Genomic DNA, 27924 nt, shown 5'->3' with positions numbered 1-27924 from the left:
CGTGAGCTATGAAGGACAAGGTGCGGTCGAAGACAACGCCTAGCACTCGAACGGAGGGCCTGAATTGCAGGCGGGCTCCGTCGAGGCGAATAGCGGGAGGCGTGCGTCCCATACTCCCCCGGGGGGGGGGGGGGGGGGGGGGGGGGGGGGGAGGGGGAGGGGGAGAGATGAGAAGGCACACCGTCTTCTCCCTGCTGATGGAAACCCTTGCCCCCTTCGCCCACGAGGCTACTCGGCCGAGTGCCTCCTCCGCGAGAGCCGTAAGCTGTTTCCTGCAACTGCCAGGCACAATGACGACAACGTCGTCTGCGTAGGCCTGGAGCGCGACACACCCTCTGGCATCGGCAGCTCGAGCAATCCACGCACAACTATGTTCCAGAGGAGCGGTGACAGCGGAGATCCCTGCGGGCTCCCCGAGGTGGGACGCGCAACCGCGTCGCCCGCATTAGAGCGGAACACCACCTCGCGGTCCGATAGAAAGGACCGGAGCAGTGCGCAGAGGTTTCTCGGACATCCCCATTGTGCGAGAGAACTGAGCACGAGGGGATGCCATACACTGTCGAAGGCGCCCCTGAAATCGATCGAAATTAGTACGGCGTGGAGGCCGTCTGCGCGGAACCCTCGTAATTTAGAAACTAAAGCGTAAAGCGCCTGTACGGCGCTTCGCTGTCTGGTGAAGCCGAATCGGTTTGAATGGAGTAAATTTTGGTGGGCCAGGTTTGTGTATGAAAATGATGCGGCCCTTTCGCCACGCCACCGGGAAATGACCGAAGCGAAGGGCCGTCGAGAATACTGTTATGAAGAATTGAGGGTGTTGTGTCCAGAGTGTAGTGACGACACGTGGCGTGAGGCCGTCGAGGCCGTCGAGGCCCGACGCCGTGCCCTGCTTTATGCGAGAGACCGCCATGTCTATCTCGCCGTAAGTGAAGGGCACGTCGCCGGGGCCGCCCAGGGAGGCGTCCTGTGCCAATGATCTTATGTGCGTGTGCTGTGGTAGGTCTGATGTGATGTCGTCTGTGGCAACGTGTGCGGCAAGCAGTGTGTTGGCGGTTTCGAGTAGTGATGTTGTTAGTGTTCCGTCTGGTCGCTGTATTGGTGGTAGTGTGAGTGGTGCACGTAAACGTTGGAAGGCAATTTTGAAAGGTCGGCCGAATACTCCGCTCTTAATAAAATCTCGGGCTAACGTCTGTGTGTCTATGTGGCGTGCCTCGTCGATGTGTTGTCTGTAGACGCGGAGAGCAGTGTAATAAATGTGTCCGTAGTGTTGTCTGATTGGGTTGTGTTTTGTGCGTTGGTAGCGTCGTCGTAGTGCACGCACACGTGATCTTTCAGATGTAAGTTGAGGTGTCCACCACGACGCAGGGAGATGTGTTTGTGTTGGTGCGGGTCTGAAGGATGAGTGTTTCTCGCGTGATTTGTCAATGATGAGGTGTAATTTGTCAATGATTGTGTCAATGGCGTCCGCCGAAGCCAAACGGACGCCGGCCACCGCATCGAAGAATGGATCTTGTGACATGTCATGTAGTAGTCGTGTAGTTCCTCTGTATGTAAGTCTGCGCTGTCTGGATGTAGAACGTGTTCCGAATATAACTTCAATGTGTTTATGTTCGGAAAGTGTACTTGTTTCAGAAACCAACCATGTGTAAGGTAACGTGAGCATGTGAGTGAAAGCGAATGTTATATCAATCCAACTGTCTGTGTATGGTGTGGAGTACGTCGGAGGGGATGCCGGATCGTTTAAAATTAACAGGCCTGAGGACATTGCGAAATTTAGCAGCTCCCCTCCCCTGATATCACAAATATGTGGTCCCCAGGCCGTATGTTTGGCGTTGAAATCGCCCCCCAAGACGACCGGCATTCCCTCCGTGAGGATGAGTGCGTGTTTAATGTCATCAAATGTCTGAGTCATTGGTGTGTGCGGTGGAGCGTAGGCTGAAATTAATAAACACGATGCGGTGGCCGTGGAACAGATGACGGCTACAACGCGTGTCGTGACTGTGATGGGAAACATGTCGTATTGGTGGTGTCTTGCAATGATGGCAGAACGGGGACTGGACTGGGCGGCGAACACGGTCCACTCCGGTGGTATACCTGTGATGATGTCTGCGCGTGTGTATGGATCAGAGATGAGAGCGAAATGAAAGTCTCCCTCCCGTAATCTTTCGACCAATACCGGGGTGGCGTTCCTGCAATGATCCAAATTTGCTTGTATGAATGAAAAAGTTAAGGAAGGCATTGCGGCGATGTGTTGTGGGGGATGAGTGAATTTACAAGTGAAGCAAGAACGCGACGTGTTATGGAGTGTAGTGAAGAAGGCAGGAAAGTCGAACACGAGAGTGTGAATAGGAAGAAGAGAAAAGTATGTGACTGTGGGAATGAGAGGGAGGGAGACGGGTAATGTAGTGTAAAGTGTAAGCAGAGGAATGGACCGTGTTGCGCCCGGTGTTTGTGTGACGTGTGAAGGTGAGAGTGTTGTGTGCATGAGTCGAGGAGCGGAGGAACCGTGGCTTTAATGTGTAATGAAAAGACAGACCGCTGAAGTTGGAGTGAAAGAAGGAAATGGGATGTGGAAAAGGTAAGGAAGTAAAAAAGGAACACGGTTATGCCGCGTTCCTGGAGAAAGAAGGAAGGAAGAGGTTTAACATAGGTATTAGTGAATGAAGGTGTGCGGTCTATGAAGGAAGAAAGAGGAAGAAGCGAAAGAGGAGAAGTGGTACGGCGCCGCAAGCGAAGTGCTGGGCGCCGTAAGAGGTGTGAGGTTAAGTAATGGAGCACGGTCCTCCGCTCCTCGTGGTGTGTGTGAAAGTGGCGAGTGTCACGCATAGTCCGTCCTCAACCGCATCCTCGCGATGCGCTCCGCAAGGATGGGGCACTCCCTTGCCCTGTGGGGAGGACAGTCCCGTCCCGCGCGCCTGCACGCCGCGCAGGCCACCGCAGCAGCAGCGCCGGAAGCGGGACAGTCGGCAACGACGTGCGCCCCGGCGCAGTTTGTGCAAGCCGCCCTCGACGGATCCGAGGCTTGGCAGCAATTGCGGCGCGAGTGCCCGTAATGTGCACAAAAGGTGCACAAAGGGACGTGGAGGTCCTCCTCCACGTGGGCCGAGGACCACCCTATTGTCAGTCGCCCCCTGGACAAGATCTTTTTGAACGTTTCCGGGCTCGCCGACAAGATGTGGGTCTTCGTTCCGTTGCGAGCCCGGAACGTGTAGCGCCTCAGCATGGAAGAGGCGTCGATAGCGAGGTCAGTGTTCTTCGCGACAATTTGGGATATAACAGCGTCGTCCGCGACGTCCGGATCGACGCCCCACACGCGAATGTGGGGCTGACGTCGCTCTGCCACCCTCACTGCCATTGCTTTGTTTGTCACCGCATTGTTGCGAACTGCTGCTGATAGGTTACGTAATGTGTCGCGAGTTTTGGCTATTACTGTAACGCCTGTAGATGTGGGCTTAAATTGGACGGGGCCGATGCCCTCGTCCTCGGGGATGATGTTACGCTTGATAGTTTAGTTTGGATTAATTGTGTTGGTGTTGTCGCGGGGGTGGTAGGTGTTAGAAAGGCGACGTGGCTTACGGTCTGTCGGTGAGCAGCAGAGGAGGGTGGAAGAGGCGTCGCAGACGGAGCCGATGGTGCGGGGGCAGGATGGATGTTGCCCCGCACGATGTCCGCAAATGTGGGCGTGGCGGATGGAGGCGGGCCGGCGCGCAGCCTGGTCTCCGCCGCAGAAGCCCGGGACCGGGCCTCAGCGGCGTCGCGCCGCTCCGTGCCCCACATGGTCCGGAGGACCTCCGCTCGACCCCTCGCGTCCGAGGCCAGCGCCCGGTACTCTGCGCAGCGCAGGACAAGTTCCCCGAACATCTGAGAAATAGTGGTTTGGGCGTGAACGGGAACTTTGTTCTTGTCACTGTTCAGGAACGCCGTGAGGCGCTCCTGAAGAGCAGTGACGGCAGCAAAATCAGGCATGGCTGCAAACGCCAGGTCGAGCCTGGCTCCCGCTGGCTCCCCCGGGGAGGGATCCGATTGGTCCGGAACGGTCCCAAGCCCGGCGTCTTCCGGGCAGGGGACCTCCGTAGGAAGGTCATCGCCAGAGGTCGGCGCGGCGCGAGAAGCACCGCACGGACTCGGGGCGGCCGCAGAGTTGGAAGTGCCGGCAGAAGACGTGGTCTCAACCGGCCGCAGAGTGTCATCCGGTACGCCCGCAAGAACGGCGTCGCCGGCATCGGAAAAATCCGAGCGGGGCGTCGCGGCACCCGCGCCCGAACGTCCGGGGCTCGAACCAGTGTCCGGGGACAGGCGGTGCAGCGACACCAACGGCTGGTCCCGCCCCAAGGGCGAAGCAGAGGGAGAGTGGCTCGGTGAAGTCATCCGCGCAGACGCGGGCGAGAGCCAGCCCTGCAACCAGCGGGACAGGGCGGGGCTGTGTTTTAGGCCTCGCTAGTGAGTTGGGCTAAGTGCCAGGTCCCGAACGAGGCCCGGCAGCACGGGGCGATGGCAAAGCCCCGCTTGAGCAAAGGTGGAAAAAAGGCTCAAAAATGGCGAGCCCGCCGCAGGAATCGGTCGCTTCGGTTGGAGGGAGCGACCGGGATCGCGGGCCGCAGCCGAAAACCACGACCGGAACGAGCCCCGAGCAGCAGGGCAGCCGAGAAGGCCGGGAGGACAACTTCCTCCTCCTCGTCCTCGATCGCGGCGAAAGGCAGCCGCGGCTAAGTCCGGAGCCCCAAAAACGCGGTAAAAACCGCGAAATGCGGCAGAAAACCGGCCAGCGGCTCACCCGGACCTGGAAGCCGCAGTCCCGGATCGCGAACGGGGCAGCCGAGGGCAGCCCCGCAGTCGCAGGTTAGTGGTAGGTGAAGATCGAGGCCCAGAGGCCAGCCCCACCTCGCAGCAGGTGAAGAACCGCGAGGCGGCCGCAGGAGTAGGTCGCGGGAGGTCCGGGAACGTCCGCGACCGCGGGCGGCAGCAAAAAACCGCGCCCCGGAGGACCCCGAGGCAGCAGGGCAGCCGATGATGATGATGATGATGATGTCCTCGGGCTGAATGGCACATACCCACGGCGGGAGATTGGCCAGGGTGCATAGCGGATACAAACGCACTCATGTACAGGGAATGGAGTATAATTAAATCTAAAATTTGGGACGCAGAGCTAGAATTTGTACAATACAAAAAAAAATACGGAGAAAGAAAAGTTGTGAATTCACATTCTAGCAGAGGAATCTACCAGATGAAATTATATAATCGTGAATAGAATCGAACACTGGTTTCAGAGCATATCCCTTGGCGCTTGCTCCGAAGGATAAGAGAATCGGAATAGATAGAGGAAGCCCAAGCCGAGCGAGGGGGATCTCCAGGCAAATTCTACGGAGAGCAGCGAGCCGCCGGCAGGAGAGGAAAAAATGTTCTATAGACTCAATTTCGCCACAAGACTCACAAAGGTTGGATATCGAAAGCCCCGATCGGCATAAATAAAGATTTAGCCGCGGTATCCTGCAGCGCAAAAGGGTCATGGACACCTCACATTGCCTCGAACTGCACATCCGCACACTCCAAGGAAATGCCAGGTGTTGAAAATCCGCTGCAGCGAGGAGAGGCTCATGGCTCAAGGTGAGGAAACGCTGGAATCGCTGAAAGCGTGCTAGAGTCAAGTAAATAGTATTTGGGACGAAAGGGACAATAGGACCATCAAGGGCAGACTTTGCTAAAAAATCAGCCCTCTCATTAGAAACAATGCCACAGTGCCCAGGGACCCAGTGAAAGCGAACTTCTGAAACATGTGGAGGAATAAAAAATTGAAGGGAACGGCTCATAGGAGTATAACTCGAGGTTTCGAGCGCTGCCAAAACAGAAAGGTTGTCTGAGAGTATAATAACCCGAGTGATACTACAGGGAATCCTTATTAAGGCCAACTCAATGGCCAGGAACTCAGCTACAAAAATAGGGGTATAGTCAGGGGCCCGAAATGAGTAGCTCCAATCAAGAGCCCTTGAGTAAATACCAATAGCGGCCTTTTCATTTTGCTGGGAGGCATCTGTATAGACGGCAATATGGTTAGGAAAATTGTCTAGGTACTCTTCTATGAGCCCATTTAACATATTGGCGGGCAGGTTCTTAGCATTCCTTGGGAGGGTGTTGTCAAAGAAGACTGCCGTGTCAGCCCGCCTGTGGTTGACTAGTACTAAAGATCTCATTGATACATAAATATGTGACAGCAGGGAGTTAGTGAACACCACCTGAGGGAGCTTATACCGAGGCCAGGGAGTACCAAAGAAGAGAGTTGGGTTCGTTGTAAATATAGGGTTAGCCAATCCAGGAACAGGCTCCAAAGACCTTAAAAATGTCCGCACAGTGATAAGCTCAAACCGGGAATTGAGATCAGGTATCCGCGCCTCCAAGTACAACACAGCATTAGCTACTGATTTAGGCAGACCTAAGCAAAGGCGCAGAGCGCGTCGCTCCATAACAAACAGGGGTTCACGCTTGTACTTTAGGCACCCAGAAAAGAGAACGGAGCCGAATTCAAGGATTGGCCGTACATAGGTCTTATAAAGAAGTAGTAGAGTGTCTCGTCGCATACCGAATTTTTTGTTGCTGATCCTCACCAACCGGCCGAGGGCACGCTCACCCTTAAGCGCAATGCTTCTAATGTGTGGCCGCCAGTCTAAATGCGGGTCATATATTATACCCAAGTATTTTGTTGAATCAACTTGCGGGATGAGGATAGAGTGATACGACAGAGAGATGTAAAGAGGGGTTGCTTGTGGGAAAACAAGGACGGCACACTTGTTCACATTTAAAGTTAACTTTATGCTGTCTAGCCAAACTTCCAGAGCATTTAAATACTCTTGCAGTAATTGGTACAGGAAATGAATGTCTTCGGCAGAAGCGAAAAAAGCAATATCATCCGCATACACATAAACTTTGACGGCTGGGTGAATAGGGATATCACGCATTAGTATGTTAAACAATAACGGTGAAAGAACGGAGCCTTGTGGGACACCTCTAGACTGGGCGTATGTTGTAGAAGTTAACGTACCCTTAGAACAAAAAAACGCTCTATTCTTTAAGAACTCTCCTATCCACGCAAATAGGTACAAATGAGGTTGTACATTAGCCAGTTGATGAAGCAAAATGCTGGGTTCAACGCTGTCATAGGCCTTTGCAAATATGTAAAGTAACCACAGCTGATACCTCATTTTGCCTCATAGCAACCTTAATACGGCTCTCTAAGTCTATGTGCGCGGTCAAAACCGAACACCCCCGGCGGAAACCAATCTGAGCCTCACTAAATCCTTGAAGACTCAGAATATGACTCGTGAGGCGGCTGAAGACTATCCGTTCTACAAGCTTAACCAAATTTGATGTGAGAGCAATCAGCCAAATACTGTCGAGATCAAAACCCTTCCCCTGCTCTTTCTGCAATAAAATAATTTTCGCTGTTTTCCAATTTTGTGGAATCCAGGCTTTTTCCAAAGACCAGCTCACAGTCTGCAATAGGTACGGGGTAAAATCTTGCATTAGGATTTTAAGCATGCCAACTGTTACTCCATCAATCCCAGGGGCAGCAGATTGCAGGCAATTAACTACGGACGCTAAATCCGATACAGATACCTTAGTGAAGTCTCCACCCAAATGAAACGGGGTTGATGGAAAGGTAGTGCGAGCTCGAAAACGCACCGCAAGGCCTTGAGCTATGGACTCTAGTATATCTTTTTCGTCCCGAGGTGGCAATACTGTGGACTGAGAGATGTGCGAAGAGGGCAGCACATGAGTACGTTCCATGAATCTATAAAGAGACTTCCGGTTGACAGGATTAGACAGATAGGTGTTCAGGCTGGCATTGTAATCATCCTTAGCCTTAGATATTGTTCTTTTAAAAGAGGCTGCAAAGAATTTGTAATTTATCCAGTTCTTTGGGCACTGGTTGTGCGTTAGACTCTTCCATGCAGCTTTCCTTCGACGATAGGCTTTTTCGTAGTCGTCATTCCACCAACTGGAAGGAGTCTTATTTACAACGCCTGACCGGACTGTAAAGACTGCTCGCCAAGAGGCGTCTAACACAGAATTTAATACCTGAGGGCCCCCGTCAGAATTATCGGAGGGGGCAACAGACGAGAGGGTCTCACCTAGAAGGTTCTTGAACAGTGTAGTATTTATAAATTTTTGTGGCGAACCAGTCGCCCTGACTGGACTGCACGAAATAGTGAAAGTGATTGGGGAGTGGTCACTGGACGTACCGCAGTCAACTGTACACCACGAAGATAAAGCTGTACCATTAGTTGCTAGCGTTAAATCAATAGCTGATCGAGAATTAGCCCTCATGTAAGTTATGGCGCGACTATTGTAACAGCACACGCCGTTTGCTGACATCCAAGACCAAAGTAATTTCCCGCTAAAGTCTGATCTGAAACCCCAAATTACATGATGTGAATTGAAGTCCCCAGCTAGAACTACTCGTCTGCTGATGCGCAGTAACGCATCGAGCTCATCCGTCCTACGGACTCCTGCGGGGAAGTAGATATTTGCCACCGTAACAGGGGCGCACTGCGGAATAATGATTTCAACGGCAAGTATCTCACAATCAGGTCTCATAATTTTGTGAGACACTTTAGCACGATGATACAGTTTCGTTGAAATCAATGTTAGTAAGCCCCCACCCCTGCCGGTTGGGCGATCATTTCTAAAAACGGAGAAATTTTTAATTGCAAATGGGCGATTAGGATTGAGCCACGACTCCTGTATTAAAATAATGTCTGGACTATGGTTTAGTATAAGCTGCTGTAAATCGGGGAAAGAAGATGATATAGAGCGACAATTCCACTGTAGAACAGATATTCCCGCCATGATTATTGCTTTAAAAACGTAGCCGCAACAGCCTCTTTCAACACATCTGTTTTCTTTGGAATTCCAGGCGAACTTTTCTTAGTCTTACCGTGATGATGGTCAGATTTCGATGGAGAAGAGGAAGCACGACGCTTCTGAGATGGAGTAGTCATTTCAACATCTGACTCACAATCGTTAGAGAGGGGGACTTGGTCAGAGTCATTTACACCGACGGACGTGGAGGCAGAAGGGGTGGTGGGCTGAAGAGCAGCAGTGGCAGAGGAGGGAGGACAGGTAGACGAGTTGAGGTTACTTAAAGCCGATGAAGCAGCCTGCGCGGAAATGACCTGGGACAAGGCATCGCTGAACGTACTGATCATGCGGTCAAGTACGCCAGCAACAGCCTTCTCCACCGCAGCAACAACGGACTTAGTTAAGGCTGCCTCCACATCAGCAGTGGTCGTGCGGGCAATACTTGCGTATGAGCACTGCCGTCTGTCAAGGCGGGCATATGCATCAGCGCGCGAGCACCTGTCACGCTGAATAATGTCCAAGACGTTCTGCTCATCGGCACGCTTCGGGCAGGTGGGGTCGTCAGCTGTGTGATCAGAGTGGCAAAGACAGCAGCTAAGCGACTCAGAAGTGCAAATGTCGTGTGCATGATCACCGCCACAAACGCGACAGCGCGTTGCGGACTTGCAAGATTTGGCACTGTGACCGAACCGCCAGCAATTCTTACATTGTAAAGGACGGGGCTGCAGTGGGTCTACACGGTACACAATAGGCCAAACTTTGATCTCGGACGGACAAGAGTACCCTGCGAATGTTGCAATAACCGACTCCGTTGGTGTTCGAGAGCCTCCAGCCTCTCTGCTGCAGCGGTAAACTGAAAGGAATTTCCCCTGGTGTAGCGGAAGGATCCACACCGCGGATAATTCCTTTTACGCAGGCTAGCTGCTCTGGAATGAATACATTCACCGGTAGTGAGGCGAAAGAGGTGCACTGCAGCAAATCAGCAACGCAATCCAAGTGAGCCGATTTGCATAAAATTCCTCTCTTGCCAAATGGTCGCACCTCCGAAATCTCAAGATAGTGGCTGGTGGCTGCCTTCAGCTGCTCCTGGATCAATCGAGAGTTTTTTATTTTAATTACTCTATCTCCTACAGGGACTAGCGCCACAGGGATTAGCTTGACACCGTTTTGACTAAAAGATGGTTTGGGCAGCCGATTGTTGTTGTTGTTGTTGTCCTCTAGAAAATGGCGCATACCCACTGCGGGGGATTGGCCAAGACACAGGCGACAACTGATAGGTGTACAAAATGTTAAACAAGAAAATAATGGTGGGGAAAAATAAAATAATCATGATAATAATAGCAATTAGGAAATAAATGAAAGGATATCAGATGTGTAATTGAAATAGGCTAAACAAATGCTGTGAGATCGGTGACTGAAATAGAGAACGGGGCTAAATATTCCACGTTTCAGAAAGCTTTCATTCCAGAGAAATATTTATCATGAGAAAGAGCACAGCTTAAGACGGCAGCCCTTTAGTGTCTGTAAGGAAGTTTTGCATGGCGGAGAGCACATTCCAGTTGCTGTGCCCAAGGGAGGAAGCCCCAAGAGACAGAGCAACCCCAGCTGACAGACTTAGACCAAGCTGTCGTAACGGAAGCTCCAGCAGGCGGCTCCGTAAAGAGGAGAAACGGCGGCAGGTCAACAAGAAATGATCTATCGTTTCGGGTTCTCCGCAGAACGGGCACAATGGGGAGACCGCCAGACCAGATCTATAAAGGTAGAAGTTTAAAAGAGGCACGCGACAACGTAGACGCGTGAAGGAAACCTCAAGCTTGCGTGATCGCCATCCTTTACTGCACCACGGGTAAAGGAGATGCCGGAATTCGGGAGAGGAGGTGAGAGCTGATGCTGCGAATTCTTTCAAGAGCAGATACCTGCGAAACCTGGCCGCGGTAATATATGCGCTGGGTGGAAGCACAGATACGACTGGGCCTTGAAGAGATGCCTTCGCCAGGGTATCAGCAACCTCATTCAAATGGATTCCTCTGTGCCCAGGCACCCAGACCAACCGTAATGAACACACGTGGGGTGGAACCAAGCATTTGAGTAACCGAAGTGCCTGAGATGTTGTAGGCGCGGTGAGAGAGGAACACAACGATACTGAATCTGTCATAATTATGACAGAAGACAAGGAGCTGTTTAATTTGCGCAACGCTAAGCCTACTGCTAGAAATTCGGCCAAATAAATAGGGGTGTAATCGGGAAGGCGGAGTGAGAATGACCAGTCAAGGGAGATGGAGAAAATGCCACCACCGGCCTTTTCTCCACACTGTGAGGCGTCTGTCGCTATGAGCACATGAGATTTAAAGCACAGCAGGTAATCCTGCAATAAACCGCTGAGCAAATGAAAAGGCATTAACTTTGCATGTTTTGAAAAGATGTCATCGAAGACAATCTGAATAGATGAGTTGGCGCATACCGGACGGATGTCCGAAATGCGGACGTTTAAGGGGTCCAGGAGGGATTGCACCAAACATATCTGAGGGGTACGGAAACGAGACCAGGTTTCGTTGAAAAATAGCCTAGGCTGACGAAGGAAGATCAAATTGGAGGCATGGAGCGAAGAATCGCACATTCTTACGAACGTTTTCACCGTTAAGAGCCGAAATCTAGAAGCCAATGATGGAGTACGCGCTTCCAGGTACAAAACGGAATTCGCCACAAATTTTGGAAGGCCCAAACAAAGGCGCAACGCCTCCCGCTCCAAGAGAATCAAGGGGCGAAGTTTATACGCTGGTGCACCAGAGAATAAAACACAGCCGAACTCTAAGACTGGACGGACGTACATTCTATAAACCATAAGAAGTGAGTGCCTTCTCATGCCAGAACGAACACATCAGCCTGCGCAGCATACCGACTGCTCGGACTCCTTTCACAGTGATCTGCTCGATATGGGCCACCCGGGAAAGAGAAGGATCATAAATTACTCCGAGGTATTTGACACATTGCACTTGAGGAATTACATGGTTCCGGTAAACAATAGAGATATTAACTGGACGAGAGAGCGGAAAAACCAATAAAGCACATTTATTGACATTAAGGGACAGATTAATGTCTCCTAACCATTGGTCTAGGACATTCAGGTAGGACTGTAAGGACTGGTACAAAGAGGAAATGTCGTTCTCTGAAGCAAAAAAGGCGATGTCATCAGCATACACATAAGTGGACACCTGAGGACTGCAGGGAATACTGCTGAGTAAGAGGTTAAAAAGTACAGGGGAGAGGACCGCCCCTTGGGGCACTCCTCTCTCTTGTCGAAATTTGCTTGATGAAACACCGTTCTGAAAGCAGTAAAATTCCCTGTCAGCAAGGAATTCAGCAACCCAAGCCACAAAGTATCTCGGAAGTCCTACTGCCTGCAGTCTTTGCAAGAGCGTCCTGTGCTCAACGCTGTCATAGGCTTTAGATACATCTAAAGTAACAAGCGCTGCGTATTGGTTTCGGCGCCGAGCTAACTGTATGCGGCTCTCCAGATCGGTATGGGCACACCATATAGAGCATCCTGGTCTGAAACCAATCTGGCAAGGGTTCAACAACCCAGTCTCTGAAATAACAGACATTATTCTACCATGCAACACCCTCTCAATTAACTTAACGAGATTCGAAGTTAAAGAAATTGGCCTTATATTGTGTAACACATAACCATCTCCCTGCTTTTTAAGCAACGGGATAATCTTTGCTAAACGCCACTCATTTGGAATCCATGGCCCCTTAAGAGAGTAATTTATAAGCGCCAGTAAGTCGGTAGGAGATTCCTCGAACAAAATTTTAATCATAGAAGAAGTCACACCATCAGGGCCAGGGGCCGCGGGTGGAAGGCGGGATACAGTGTTCGAGAGCTCAGTGAGGGTGACCTCCTCGAAATCGTCCAAAGTGGCAAGAAATCTCTGAGGAGAAGGAAGAAGAGCCGTAAACCGGCGCTCAAGACCTCTGCCTATCTCTTCCAGGGACTGTGCAAGTTCAGCCGGTGACTGAACTAGGGAGACAGCGTTCATGGTGGACGAGACTAGTTTCCTGGATTTTAGGTAATTGAATAAAGCGCGCCTATTACCAGATTTTGAAAGGAATTCGTAGCGTTCAGTATCGTGCAACTCCTTTGCACGAGATACGGTGCGCTTAAACGTAGCTGCAACGAACTTATAATCGATCCAGTTTTTGGGACACTGATTATGGAGAAGTTTCTTCCAAGCAGCCTTTCGGCGCCTATAATCGCGAGCGCACTCTGCGTTCCACCAAAGGCACGGCGATGTTCCCTTATGTGCCTGGACCAAGAACTCCCGATTTTTTACGAGCTCCATCCAAAATTGAACAAATGCGGATGGCATTATCTCCACTGTTGGAATGAGATAATTCCTGAAGGTCTGCTTTGAGGGCATTTTTAAAACTGTCGTAATTTATGAATGTGCGCCGTGTGCTGTTAGGAGAGGTCAACTGGCACATAACTTGGAAGCTGATCGGAAGGTGATCACTATTGGAGGCACAGTCAACTGGCGCCCAAGAGGACACAGTTATTCCGGGGGAAGAAAATGACAAGTCTAACGCTGAGCGAGCCTGACCACGGACAAATGTGGGGAGACCCGAATTTAAACATATGAGGTTATTCACACAAGCCCAGTCCCATAAGAGCGTACCGCAGCGATCTGTACGAAACCCCCACGAAACATGATGCGAGTTGAAGTCTCCAACAATTAAAACCTGTTTCCTGCAACTAGATAAAAACGAATCAAGAGGCCGAACGTCATGCACACCTGTTGGAAAATATACATTAGCCAGAGTGAGTGGCTGATATCCAGGAATATTGAGATCAAGTGCCTGAATTTCACACTGCCTGTCCATATATTGAAATGACACAGTTGCCCTGTGGCAAAATTTTGTGGATACGAACAATAGCAACCCACCACCTCTTGAGGGCCGGTCAAGCCTGAAAGAACGATAATTTTGTAAATTGTACCTAGAATCTTTAGAGAGCCACGTTTCCTGAAGAGCAATTAAATCTGGACTTAATTTACTGATTAAACAAACTAAATCTGTTGAAGCAGAAAGAATAGACCGGCAGTTCCACTGCAACACCTTCAACGACCCTATGTCGCCGAAAGGGCCGCAGCGGAGACCGCCTGATCCAAAATGCTGCCTTTGGGTGTAGATCTAGGGTGATTCTTTTTATTCTTCGACTGAGAGCAAGACGGACTAGCACCACCTATCGGAGACGCACTGCGCTTTTCAGCACGCATCTCAGTCTCCATATCAACGCACTCTTCAGATGAGAGTTCTGTCTCACTGTGATGTGAATAACTGGTTGTAGGGATAGACGAAGGCTGTGATTGAGTCTGACTCAGTGGATTGGAAGTCACGGGCACAGAAGGTTGGGGAGGTGCAACCAATGGAGAAGTGATTGTGCCACAAAGGGGGGCAATAGAAGCTTGCAATAAAGTGGATATTTGGGATGCCATGACCTGCGAAATGCACGCGGACAGATTTTCAACTATGCGATCCATGGCACTTGCCATTGCTTTCTCCACAGCCGCCGCAATCGCTTGCGACAAGGAGGAATCCACAACGGTTGCATGCCGCGCTGCCACACTTGCATAGCCAGATGTCCTATCTTTGATGACTGCAACTGCCTCACGTCTTGAGCACCTGCGCTTGTCAATCAACTCTAGTACTTGCATCTTCGAAAAACGTAGCGCGAAACACAAGACACAGGTAAGGTGAAGACAGGACACGAGCGCTTCTCACGACTAAATTTTTTATTAGGAAGGATAACAGAATATTGCCACCTGGTGTTCTCAGGTGGCGCTGAAGTGTCTTCGAAGACGTTGAAGTGTCTCGCGCTGGCTGCCTGGCTGCTGCATTCTGCGCTACCCTTGTTTTCCGACTCCAAGATCCTGTTGCTCTTTCTCTAACTTACAAGCAACAAATTATTCCCCAAGTTCAGTCTTTAAAATATCTTGGTGTCATTTATGACGACAAGCTCACATGGCGCTCTCACATTGACCATGTTGCAGCGAAAGGCACTCGTGCTGTGGGCATGTTGCGTAGATTAAGCAATCCCCGGTCTGGAATGCGGAGAGATGCACTTTTAATGATTTATGTTATGTACGTCCGACCAATGTTAGAATTTGGATCAGTGCTGTTTTCTGGTTCAGCTGCTTACAAAATTCGCCCGCTTGTTCTTTTAGAGCGGGAAGCTCTACGGTTGTGCCTTGGCCTCCCTAAATTTGTAGCTAACGACGTGCTTTACCTTGAAGCTCGAATTCCACCTTTAGTATCTAGATTTAAATTTCTCACTGTTCAGACGTACCTCACGATATATGACTCAAGTTTCCACCGTTCCTCGTCTGTGTTTTGTTGCCAGCCGACCTTCTTTTTTGGAATCCACTGGCCTCGATTTCATACACCGCAGGTAGTACTGGTACAATCCTTACTTCACCCGTTAAATGTACTCCTGTCTGACATACTTCCGACACAGAAGAGTGGGCCTGCCGTGAAAATTGTCTATGATGACATTTTCCCGAAGAATGCAAAGCATTTACCATCAAGCATTTTAAATGGATTATTAGAAGACCATTTAAAAAGCCTACCTGTTTCCATCATGATTGCTACTGACGCCTCCCAAAGTGATGAAAAGGCAGGAGTGGGAATATATTGCCCTCTTCTGGATTGGTCTTTTTCTGTGCGTCTTCCGGATTTCACCCCAATTTTCCAAGCGGAGTTTCTGGCGGTGGTGCTTGCTCTTCGGAAACTAGACCCTTCTTTCTCCGCAGTGGCTGTCATTACTGACTCCTTTTCTTTGTGCTTGTCCCTTGCCTCAGCTATGGATTCTCCAATCCTCAACTCCTTCTTATCATTACTTCCTCCCCATTTGAGCCTTTTACATATGATATGGGTACCGGGTCATAGCAGTGTGACAGTCAATGAAGTGGCTGATAGCCTGGCAAAAGCGTCCCTCAATGGCCCCGTGCTACCTATTCTCCCGGCTACAGCGTACATCACAGCAGCGAGGTTTCGGAGAAGCATTTTGTTAGGCATGACATCAGGATCAATTTTAAGATCTGATGATTTCCTGCATCTTCAGTATCCGTGGAGCAGGAAATCATGCCATTCGCGTCAGCTTGAAGTCTCTCTAACTAGGCTGCGCTGCCGGATCCCCCCCTTAAATTTTTATTTGCACAGGTCTGGTTTGGCGCTTTCTCCCGTCTGCGCATTCTGTGGTGAACAAGAATCAATAGACCATTTTTTGTTGTTTTGTCGACGCTTCACCATGATGAGACGACGATATTTAGAGCAACCACTGCAACAGCTTGGCCTTAGTTTGAGCAGCCCGATCATATTGTCATTTGGGGCCACCATTCTCGGTTACAGTCACAGGTCTGTTTTTACCGCCATTCAAAATTTTTTACTGGAATCTAAACGGTTACCTTGCTAATATTTTATTTTTTATTTATTTATTTAATTTTTTACACATCATTACTTTTTTTTTCTATCCACCGTTACTATTATTATTATTATTATTTTCATTCATTTCTTTCTTAATCAACTCCCTCTGCTAGAGATCTTGCTGAGTCCAGCTCCTGCGTGCGTTATGCTTGCCCTGTTTCTTTTTAGTCTTTCTGCTTTCTCATAAAGATTCTTTTCCCCAGCATTCTGCTATTTCTATTTATTACTTAATTTATCTATTTATTTTTCCCCAGAAAACAAAACTAAACAAACAAGCAAAAAATCTCAAAACTCTCTATGCACCCCTCTTCTTGGCCGATCCCCCTCTGTGGGTATGCGCCATCCCATGAGGTGAACAACAACAACAACAACAATTCTGCTGGTTAGCGACCTGTCGCCCTGTTTTCCGTTACATATTTTGGTGTAGGCGCTGGGTAAGATCCCTGTATATGTCCAATACTCCTCCGCATGCCCTGGGCTCCAGTCCTTCGCTGGTGGACACCCCTGTGCACCGTGCTAGCCGGAGAAACCAAGGCCTACCTCCTGAACACGGGCTGTTGGAGTCTGCAAGAGCACCCACCCATCGACCTGTTATGCCAGCTGCAGCCTACTATACCTTGCAGAATCCGCGACTGCCCAAACCATTCCATGGCAGTCAGCTCGAAGACGTCGAAGACTGGCTGGTCCAGTTTGAACGCGTGGCCTCGTTCAACCAGTGGGACGACGCAGCCAAGCTTCGAAACGTCTTCTTTAGCCTGGAGGATGGTGCACGTACGTGGTACGAGAACCGAGAAGATGCGCTAACATCATGGCACGAGTTCCGCCGACGCCTGCTGGAGACCTACACCAGCACGGATCGCCGAGAACGGGCTGAACGGGCTTTGCAGTCTCGCATTCAAATGCCGAATGAGACTGTAGCCATGTACGTGGAGGATATGACACGGCTCTTCCGGCGAGCTGACCCGGCCATGCCCGAAGAGAAAAAGGTGCGCCAACTCATGCGCGGCGTTAAGGAGCAACTTTTCGCTGGCCTCGTGCGCAGTCCACCTGGGACTGTTGCTGAGTTTCTCACGGAAGCGGTCACGATGGAGAAGATGCTCCTGCGGCGCTCTACCACCTACGACCGGCCGGTCCTCGCCGCTTCACTTACAGAGCCGCTTCCTGCCTTCGGGGCTAACCCTGATCTCCGCGACCTGATCCGCTCCGTTGTGCGCGAAGAGCTCCAGGCGCTTTTCGGTGCTCCCCTGCCGACGGCCGACTCTCTCGCTAGCCTCGTCCGCGAAGAGGTTCAAGCCTTGCGACCTTCGTTTCCGTCCGTTGACCCGCCGGCTTTACCCACGGAGTGCCGTCGTCCAACGTATGCTGAAGCCTTGCAACGTCCTGCGCCCTCTTCGGCGCAGTTTCCTCCGTCCAGTCAAGGCTCGCTGTTTTCCGCACACCCCGACACGTACTACATCGACAATCGACGATCGCCCCAGCGGAAGACGGACCTGTGGCGTGCTCCAGATCGGCGGCGTCTCTGCTTTCACTGCGGGGAACCCGGTCATCTGTATCGCCAGTGCCCGTATCGACAGCTTGGGCTGCGGGGGTTCCCTATCGACATGCCCCGTCCACCAAGAGGTCAACGACCCCGGGAGATCGAGGACTACGTAACCCAGCAGCGCATGGCGACAATTCCCCAGCGGCAGTCTCGGTCTCCATCACCACGCCGACCTTCGCCACAGCCCCAAAGCTCCTCCTGGATGGCGCAGAGACGGTCGCCAAGTCCCCGCCGGGAAAACTAAAGAGAGCGACCTCAGGGGGCGAGGCCGCTGGCAATCGATTCGAACAAGACCCCCCGACAACGCGAACAGCGACCGACCGCGATTTAAAGGCAACGACTGCAGTACCTGAACTCGGAGATCGATTCTCGTTGGATATACCCGTGCTTCTCGATGGCTATAAGGTTAGTGCTTTGGTTGACACTGGCGCTGATTTCTCGATTTTAAGCGGAAAGCTAGCGGCGCTTCTTAAAAAAGTAATGACGCCATGGTCCGGCACGCAGATTCGCACGGCTGGCGGACATGTCGTAACTCCACTTGGCCTATGCACAGCAAGAGTCCAAATTCGCAGCTCCACATTTGTTGTCAGCTGCCTAGTTCTTCCTGACTGCTCCCGTGACTGCATCCTTGGTGTTGATTTTCTCCGGGAGTATGGAGCTATTATTGACCTCCGAAAGCGCACTGTCACATTTTCTACCGAGAAAGCTGATGTTTACTCCGATGACTGTCAACGCCGCGCCGCCCTTCGAATATCCGCCGAGAGCGTTTGGATTCCGCCACGCGCCAGTGTTTTTGTGAGTGTTCACTGCGACGGACTACGTGAAGGGACAGCGGTCGCAGAAGGCAACCTGTCCCTTTTGCTCACCCACGGCATCTGCTCAGCGCGAAGTCTCATCCATCTCTGCGACGGCAGCTCTGAGCTCCTGGTGACTAACTTCTCTAACGAGCCCCGGCACCTTTTTCGTGCTACTGCCATCGCATTCGCCGACCCCTTAGCGGAGGTTTCTGAATGTTTCGCGTTCGAAGCTGTTAGACCTGTGCGCCCATCCCTTGACATCAGCCCGGACCTTTCGGTGACTCAACAGCGAGAACTACGTGCCCTCCTACTCGAATACGCTGCCTGTTTCGCTTCTTCGTCGAAAGTCCGGCAAACGGCTCTTCTCAAGCACCGCATCATTACGCCCGACGATGCCCGCCCTGTCCATCAGCAGCCGTACCGTATCTCACCGAAGGAGCGCGAGGCGATCCAAACGCAGGTCAAGGAGATGCTTTCAGATGGAATAATTCAACCTTCTAGCAGCCCCTGGTCTTCACCTGTCGTTCTGGTGAAGAAAAAAGATGGGACACTCCGCTTCTGTGTGGATTATCGAAAACTCAACAACATCACTAAAAAAGACGTCTACCCGCTGCCTCGTATCGACGACTCGCTCGACAGACTTCGTCGCGCCCAGTACTTCTCCTCCATTGATTTAAAGAGTGGGTACTGGCAGATAGAGGTCGACGAGCGGGACCGCGAAAAAACGGCGTTCGTGACACCCGACGGACTGTACGAATTTAAAGTGCTACCTTTTGGGCTATGTTCAGCGCCGGCAACTTTCCAGCGGATGATGGATACCGTTCTCGCTGGACTAAAATGGCAAACTTGTTTGGTTTATCTCGATGATGTCGTCGTATTTTCCGAAACCTTTGCCGAACACCTTGAACGCCTGAGGACAGTATTAGATGCCCTCCGATCGGCCGACTTAACGCTAAAGCCCGAGAAGTGCCACTTTGGGTACAAAGAGTTGAAGTTTCTCGGTCACCTCGTGAGTGCCGATGGCGTTAAGCCCGACCCCGAGAAAACTGCTGCCGTCGCCAACTTTCCTGTTCCTGCAACAAAGAAAAGTGTGCAACGTTTTTTGGGTCTGTGCGCATATTACCGCCGCTTCATCGCCGACTTTTCAAAGATTGCCGCACCCCTGTACCACCTCACGCGCAATGATACACAGTTCGTGTGGGCTGCCCAGCAGCAGGAGGCTTTTGCCGAGCTGCGCAGACGACTGCTAACAACCCCTGTTCTTGCGCACTTTGATCAAGAGGCTGAAACCGAAGTCCACACCGACGCGAGCAACGTCGGCCTCGGCGCCGTACTCGTCCAACACCAAGGTGGCGTGGAAAGGGTCATCGCGTATGCAAGCCGCGCGCTTTCTCGCGCTGAAACAAACTATTCGACCACAGAAAAAGAATGCCTTGCGGTTGTGTGGGCAACCATGAAATTTCGTCCGTACCTCTACGGCCGCCCGTTCAAAGTAGTTACCGACCACCATTCGTTGTGCTGGCTGGCCAATCTTCGCGACCCATCGGGGCGCCTAGCCCGATGGAGCCTCCGCCTCCAAGAATTCGACTACACCATTGTGCAGAAATCTGGCCAGACGCACGAAGACGCTGACGCACTCTCTCGCGCACCCGTCGGGTTCGCGGATGATAGCATGGAGGACGAGAGTGGTTTCATTGGAGTTGTCAGCGACTTAGACTTTATGACCCGACAGCGAGCTGACCCAGACCTGCGACCTATCATTGATTATCTGGAGGGCCGAGCTTCTGTCGTACCCCGACAATTTTCTAGGAATCTGCCGGCCCTCTGCCTCCGGAACGGCATTTTGTTTAAGAAAAACTCCAGCACTGTTGACCGAGCGCACCTCCTCGTCGTTTCGGCAGATCTCCGCGCCGATGTCCTTCTTGCTTGTCACGATGAGCCGACCTCCGGCCACTTGGCCTTTGCCCGCACACTCGCACGCGTGCGCCAGGCGTATTATTGGCCCAAACTTTCTCACGCCGTCCAGCGTTACGTCAGAGGCTGCCGCGATTGCCAACGTCGTAAGGCGCCTCCTCTCAAGCCAGCGGGCTTGCTCCAACCTATTGAACCGCCTCGGACGCCGTTTGATCAAGTCGGCATCGATCTTCTGGGCCCATTCCCTGTGTCATCGGCCGGTCATAAATGGGTCATAGTCGCGACCGACTATTTAACAAGGTATGCGGAAACCAAGGCGGTGCAGCGCGGTACGTCATCTGAGATCGCCCAGTTTTTTATGCAACAAATCGTACTGCGTCATGGCGCACCGTCCCACGTAATCACTGATCGAGGTACGGCGTTTACGGCACAGCTCATGCGCGACGTGTTCCAGCTCAGTCACACGAACCATCGCAAAACCACTGTCTATCACCCACAGACGAACGGGCTCACAGAGAGGCTCAACAGAACGATCGCCGACATGATCGCAATGTACATAGACTCGCAGCACAAAACCTGGGACGAGATTCTCCCGTACGTCACATACGCTTACAACACGGCCACCCAGGAGACGACCCGATTTACACCATTTCGTCTGGTCTACGGACGTGACGTTCAGACGATGCTGGATGCAATGCTTCCATGCTGCACTGATGACCACCCACTCACGCCAGACGCCGAGCAGTTTGCTCAGCGCGCCGAGGAAGCACGTCAACTTGCCCGTATTCACATTCAGCGGCAGCAGAGCACGGATGCGCGCCGCTACAACCTCCGTCATCGGCACGTCGAATACCATCCGGGTGACCAAGTTTGGGTGTGGACCCCGGTACGCCGCCCAGGCTTATCTGAAAAACTGATGTGCCGTTACTTTGGACCGTACCGAGTTTTGCGCCGTGTCACCGAAGTGACCTACGAAGTTCTTCCTGACGGGACTGTGCAGCCTCAGCGTCGCCCACCCCGCTCTGAGGTTGTGCACGTTGTCCGCATGAAACCGTACTTCACGCGGTAATGGATAGTACGCTCAGTGTTCCGCTAGTTTTCACGTGGGACACCTTCGCCCACCTTCCTTGTACATTTTTGTGTGCTTATGCTGTTTTGTTTTTTTTCTCTTTCCACTGCCCGTACTGCAACCCCGCCTTTACGTTTTTCTTTTTTTGGGGGGGAGGGGGAGTAATGCCACCTGGTGTTCTCAGGTGGCGCTGAAGTGTCTTCGAAGACGTTGAAGTGTCTCGCGCTGGCTGCCTGGCTGCTGCATTCTGCTGGTTAGCGACCTGTCGCCCTGTTTTCCGTTACAATATAAACCAGAAGGTTGTCAAGTAACTGTGCACGTGTTTTATGTTGCTATGCTATGTACCTGCTTCCATCGCCGGCCTCTTATCTCCTCGTCTTGTTCTTGTTATTGAGTTGTTATTTTGTTTTTTCCTTCTTTCTCTTCGCCTCCATATCTATGGTATATATTCTGTTATCCTTCCTAATAAAAAATTTAGTCGTGAGAAGCGCTCGTGTCCTGTCTTCACCTTACCTGTGTCTTGTGTTTCGCGCTACGTTTTTCGAAGATGCAATTGCTCCGACTAGCCCAGTTTAGCTTACTTGTCTAGTACTTGCACTTCCTCAGCCCGCGCTGGGCATTCGGAATGGCTTGCTGAGTGTCCATCGCCACACAAACAGCATTTCTCTTGTTGAGCAGAACACCCAGCGGGGTCGTGGCTCTCTCCGCACCCACAGCAGCGAAAACTCGATTTACAGGCCTTGGCGCTATGGCCAAACCTCCAGCAATTACGGCACTGAAGGGGCCGAGATGTAAATTGATCCACACGGAAAATCAAAGGCCACACCTTAACTTCAGATGGACAGGACAGCCCCGCAAATGTAGCAATAACAGTCTCCGTCGGTACCTTTGTTCCATCCACCACACGACTGCATCGGTGAATGGCGATCACGCCAGCCGAAGTGAGCTTTTCTAATGTCTCGGACGCGCTTAGCCGTGGGTCTACGCCACGGACTAGCCCTTTCGAACACGCCAGATGAGGAGGTATGAACGCGCTCACCGGGTGATTGGCAAACGACGAACACTTCAGCAGGTCGGCTACGCATGCCTGGTCTGGCGATCTGCATACGATCCCTCCACGGCCGAACTGCCGGACGTCAGTAATCCTCATGTAATGGGGGGTGGTAGATTTAAGCGCAGCCTGAACAGCCTCGGGGTTATTCAGCTTGATGGAGCCCTCATCCGCGGGGACGAGAGCAACCGGTATGCTGCTAACTCCGCCACGGAGGAAACAATCAAGAGGCAGCTCATCTGGGGCGAGACAAGCTGACCAGGGGGTGTTCCCCTGGCCGGGAGAGTTTGTGGACATCAGTCCACGTTCCCGCGTTCAGTCACCCTAGAAAATAGGAAGAAAACACAAGAAATCAAGCAGAAATTCGAGGAATAACTCAGCACCGCCTGGTACTTAGCCGCAACCCAACAGCAGCGAGCGCTTTCGAGCGAGGTTCGCCCAATCGGGAACAGAACAGAACGAGTTGGAGGACGTCTTCTTCTGGAAATTACTTCCATGGAACAACTTCGTCTTCCTCCTCCACGACCGCGGCGATGGAAGGCCGCGGTTGCGGAAAAAACCGCAAAAATGCGGCAGAAACCGCAAAAGGCGGTTAAAAAACCGCCTGCGGTCGCAGAGGAACTCGGTGGGATGAAGTTCGGGGCTGCAGGACTGCAAAAAGCAGCCCCGAAATCGCAGTAGGGGCCTATGGGCCAGATGGGTGTGGCTGGGTGGGTGGGGCAGGCTATGCCCGGCTGCCGGGAGCTCGGCCAGGCACGTCCATTCGCTCCGAGCGGCTCGGAGCGAATGGCGAATGGTTGATCGCGAAGAAACAGAAATCTTGACACCACCTGCCTCAGGTACAAATGTGGCAAGGAAAGACCCCCTTTTCTCAAACGCAGAAATATATTATCACGTTTAGTCCTCTCCCATGAGGACTGCCAAACAAAAACTGCGAAGAGATGATGAAACTTTTGAATGCTAAGTCTAGAGCATGAAAGGACCTGCAACAAATAGCACACTTTTGAAACCAGATATACATTGCATATGTTTGCGCGCGTGAATACAGACAGTTCCTTTCCAGACCATTTCTGTGCACGCGTGGAGAGTTCTTGAATTTTCTCCTTCCAAAAGTCGTCGTTATCTCGATACTTGTCAAGAGGTACACCTAGGTATTTGGAAGGAACATGTGACCATTTTACACTTGCATGAAACAAAGGCGCTGATGCCCAATTCCCATGCCAAAGGCCCGCACACTTGTCCAGGTTAACAACGCTAATGGTTGCATCACAAAACCTACGAACAACCGACATCGCATGTTCTATGCTACTGTGGTCGCTACATAAAACTGCCACATCATCGGCATAAGCCAATGCTTTAATTTCACATGCTTCCAGTTCGAAACCACGAATACAGCTGTTATTTATTACATTTCGGCAAAGTGGCTCCAGGTACAGAGCGAAAAGTAGCGGTGACATTGGGCAGCCTTGCCGCACGGATGCTCTAACGGCAATTCTGTCTGTGAGCTCTCGGTTAACAACCAGATTCGTGGTACAGTTACTATAGGCCATTTTAACCCCTTTTAAAATAAGTTCTCCAACACAGACATGTTCGAGGATTTTAAAAAGAATGTCATGACATACACGGTCAAAGGCCTTCTCTAAATCAATTTGCAACATTGCGACTCGCCTAAAGTCAGCGTCACAGCATTCCAGTATACTCCGAGTGACATGAACATTCGTGAAGATGGTCCGCCCTTGAATTCCACACGTCTGGTGGGGGCCAACCAAGATGTCCATAACTGATTGTAAACGTTTGGCTAATACTTTCATAAAAATTTTATAATCAACATTAGTAAGCGTTATCGGCCGATAACCAGTAACTTCCTTAAGCTGAGCAGGATTGTCAGTTTTCGGTATAAGTACTGTATGTGCACGGGAAAACGACGGTGGTAAAATACCAATTCTAAACGACTCTTCATAAACGCGTTGTAAAATGAGAGCAGTTTCACGTTTGAACGCCTTATAAAATTCTGCTGTTATCCCGTCACGACCTGGCGATTTCCCCATGTGAACCTCATCAATAGCGTATTCCAATTCCGCTGTTGATAAGTCGGTAGACAGGATGTCAGTGTCTTCACTGGTCAGTCGGGGTAATAGACTTAAAAATTCATCCTGAAAGGCCACATCCGCCGATTTGGAAGCGAACAAATCATGGTAATGCTCACTGAAAGCCTCCCTTATCGCCTTGGGATTGTCTGTCAGAATGCCTTTGTTTTCAATTTCTACGATATCTTTTCTTCTAGCGTATCTTTTCTGTCGTCAAATTTCGCCTACTGGGCATATCATCTGCCAGCAAGCGATCTGTTCGTGCACGAATTGCAGCTCCCTGAAACAATGTCACATCGATAACCTCAAGCTTTGCTTTAACCTCGCTGATAAGGTCAGTGTATAGTCCCGGAGCCCTATTTTCCTGTATAATTAATTCCTTCAACATCTGTTTTAGGTTCTTCTGTTCCGCTTTTTCAGCGTGCCTGATTTCTACGGACCTTTCAATAGCCCTCATTTTGACATCAACTTTGAATTCCTCCCACTTTTCTGCCCAACTTTTTCCATAACTCAACCGAACTTCTAACACGTTCTTTGTTTCTAAAAGAAACGTATCGTCATTTAGCAATTTTGCATTGAGCTTCCACAAGTCCCAGCTGAATTTCGCTTGAGGTGTCACGCTCCTTCCCATGGTGAATATGACACAACAGTGATCGCTAAACGTGACCGGTTCGACGATGTAGTTATCGCAAATTGCCGCCAGCTCAAGGGAAGCGTAAGCTCTATCTAGCCTAGCATGACTACGCCCTTGAACATGTGTATAATGACGCCTCATTCCGCCCTTTGCAAACTGGGCTACGTCTTGAAGTGAATACTTTTCAATGTTTTCTTTCAAGAAAACAGCACTTTCGCTTTCGGTGACTGTTGAGCCTGATCGGTCATCTGCACTGAGAACACAATTGAAATCCCCCAAAAGAATGACAAGTCTATTGCATTCGAGGTACGCACATAGTTCCTGGAAAAACAAAAGACGTTCACGAGGTTTTGTAGGAGCATACACACAGATAACTCTCAAATATTCCTCCCCGTACAACAGATCACAGAGCACAAACCTTCCCCTCGTGCAACACACCACTGCTTGTTCCTCGATATCAAGACTGTTCTTAATTAACAGAACACAGCCCGCTGATGTACCCACTGCATGACTAGCACGCACGTTATATCGCGGCTTGAACTGCGCAACCATAGCGTCTGTCGCGCTCGCACTCTCTACCTTCGTTTCTTGTACTGCAAGAATATCCAGGGCTTTCTCATAGAGCAGACGCTTTAGCTGACATTGTTTACGTCTAGCTGCTAGTCCACGCACGTTTAACGTGCCGCACTTTAAATTTGACGGAAGACAAGCCATGCTGAAAATCCTAAGCACGAAAAGGTACAGGTCCCTTACCAGGCGTACGCCTTACCCTCCGAGAAGGGCCGATTAATCAGCGCTCCTTGCGCTGCGCACGGGAGACGCGGACGAAGAACGACACTCAGGCACATACTTCCCCTTGGCCCCGGTGGCTCTGAGCCACTGGCGCTCAAGGCGTTGCAATCTGACCTCGGTGGAAGGTTGTGAAGGGGATGGCAACACCGTCTTGGCACGCTTAGCCGGACCGAAGATGTCATCTTGTGATGCCCTTTCGTCCTCGACTGGCTCCGCTTCGGCGTTCATGGCAGACGCCTGGTCACTCATCGGCGGCGTTCCAGTCGCGTAGCTCAAAGCTCGTTGCTCGTTCGGCGTCTTGCTCGAAGTTTCCAAGTTTCTGTCGAAGACGCTTCCCTCTTCCCCAGACGCACTCTTCTTTCGACGGTCATCAGGGGGCCGTCGTTTCAGCTTCCTCGATGTCCATGATATCCTCTTTATCGCCACAGTCCTCTGAGGCCGCCCCTATCACATTGGCGTACGTACGTATGCAGTCCTCACGGACATGACCAAAGGCTCGATCGACACTTAGTGCAGCGAGGCGTCTGGCAGTCGCGGCGGATATGCCCGCGTCTGCGACACCGGAGACAAACAGGCGCCCTACCGGGCACAACCACAAGGACGGAGCCCCCGTAGAATTTGAAAAGATGCGGTAGCTCCTCCGCCGTGACTCCCTCTTTAAGCACCATTCGAGCGACACGTGTTGTCGACTACGGCGATTCAAATCCTGGAACACTCCATTCCTCATGCCGAATTTCCATCACTTCCCCAAACTCGCTCAGGGCCTTCCGTAGGGTCTCACTGGGTATGTGAAATGGCACCCAGTGAATCTTCACCTTGATCTCCTTTCGACACTGTGCCATTGAAGTGCCATTACTGTGCCATTATTGACGTCAATAATGGCACAGTAACCGCCTTTCACACTCAGGCCCCCGGCCGCAAGTACAGTGTCCTTCGCCTCAGGGGGTGCGGAACCTCACTAACCAGAGACGACTCATCTGGTAAGCGCCAATGCCGCTCACATCCTTAAGGACGCCGGCATCTTCTAATGGTTGACGAAAGTCCTCTATTCGATACGGACGCTTCGAGGTATCACCGTGCAGGAAAACACACAAACGCATACCTTCGTCAGCCGGCAGTGACGGTAGCAGAAAGCGATAACCAGGAGGTGGTCCGGACACCGATTCATCCCGACCAACAAAGGCCGTTGCAACACCTCGCCCGGAGCGAGCCATTTCTGCGTCCGTCTAGCAGGGCAGCCAGAAGCAGAATGCCAGCTCGATGGCTTGGAATGAACAAAGGCGCGTCTAGTGAAAACGGTACGTGTCTTCGTTCACGCCGCCGCGGTGGCTCAGTGGCTATGGTGCTCGGCTGCTGGCCCGAAAGACGCGGGTTCGATCCCGGCCGCGGCGGTTGAATTTCTTTGGAGGAGAAGTTCGAGGCCCGTGTACTGTGCGATGTCAGTGCACGTTAAAGAACCCCAGGTGGTCGAAATTTCCGGAGCCCTCCACTACGGCGTCTCTCATAGCCTCAGTTGCTTTGTTGTTGTTGTTGTTGTGACTGAGAGAAGGATGAAAAGGAAATTGCACGGGCCTGCTACTGGCTCTAGCCAAGCCACCACCGCTGCCACGTGCAGATAGAGGAGAGGTAAGAGATCAGAGGAAAGAGAAAAAGGCAAGAAAAGACGCGCGTCGCAGCAACAACTGCGTCCGCCGGAGCGGACGCTGCTGAA

At 51.3% G+C, this 27924-nt stretch overlaps 2 protein-coding genes and 1 long non-coding RNA gene across 4 annotated transcripts in view; 1 reads left to right on the top strand and 2 right to left on the bottom strand.

Annotated features, from left to right (window-relative positions):
- The window catches only part of LOC149367353 (adhesion G protein-coupled receptor D1-like), a 92510-nt gene that overhangs the window by 57639 nt on the left and 6947 nt on the right, over window positions 1-27924 (top strand). The window lies entirely within an intron of this gene.
- LOC149367354 (uncharacterized) overlaps window positions 1-27924 on the bottom strand; it is a 171146-nt gene that overhangs the window by 140696 nt on the left and 2526 nt on the right. The gene's annotated exons all lie outside the window — the stretch shown is intronic.
- Window positions 171-27498, bottom strand: LOC149367355 (uncharacterized). Of its 2 annotated transcripts, XM_089555258.1 has the most exons (3): window positions 22689-27498; window positions 4772-5033; window positions 171-4392 (listed from the first exon to the last, which is right to left on the bottom strand). In XM_089555258.1, the coding sequence occupies exons 1-3, from the start codon at window positions 22995-22997 to the stop codon at window positions 4184-4186; spliced, it is 780 nt and encodes a 259-aa protein (XP_089411384.1). In that variant the 5' UTR covers window positions 22998-27498; the 3' UTR covers window positions 171-4183. The 2 variants fall into 2 exon arrangements, with proteins under 2 accessions (XP_089411384.1, XP_089411375.1); XM_089555249.1 differs by having other exon boundaries at window positions 171-5033.

The sequence above is a fragment of the Amblyomma mixtum genome, chromosome 1 (assembly GCF_055824585.1).
Source record: "Amblyomma mixtum isolate Tamu chromosome 1, ASM5582458v1, whole genome shotgun sequence".
Lineage (NCBI taxonomy): Eukaryota > Metazoa > Arthropoda > Arachnida > Ixodida > Ixodidae > Amblyomma > Amblyomma mixtum.
Note: the sequence above shows the minus strand (reverse complement) of the source record. Positions and strands in the feature narration are given on the sequence as shown.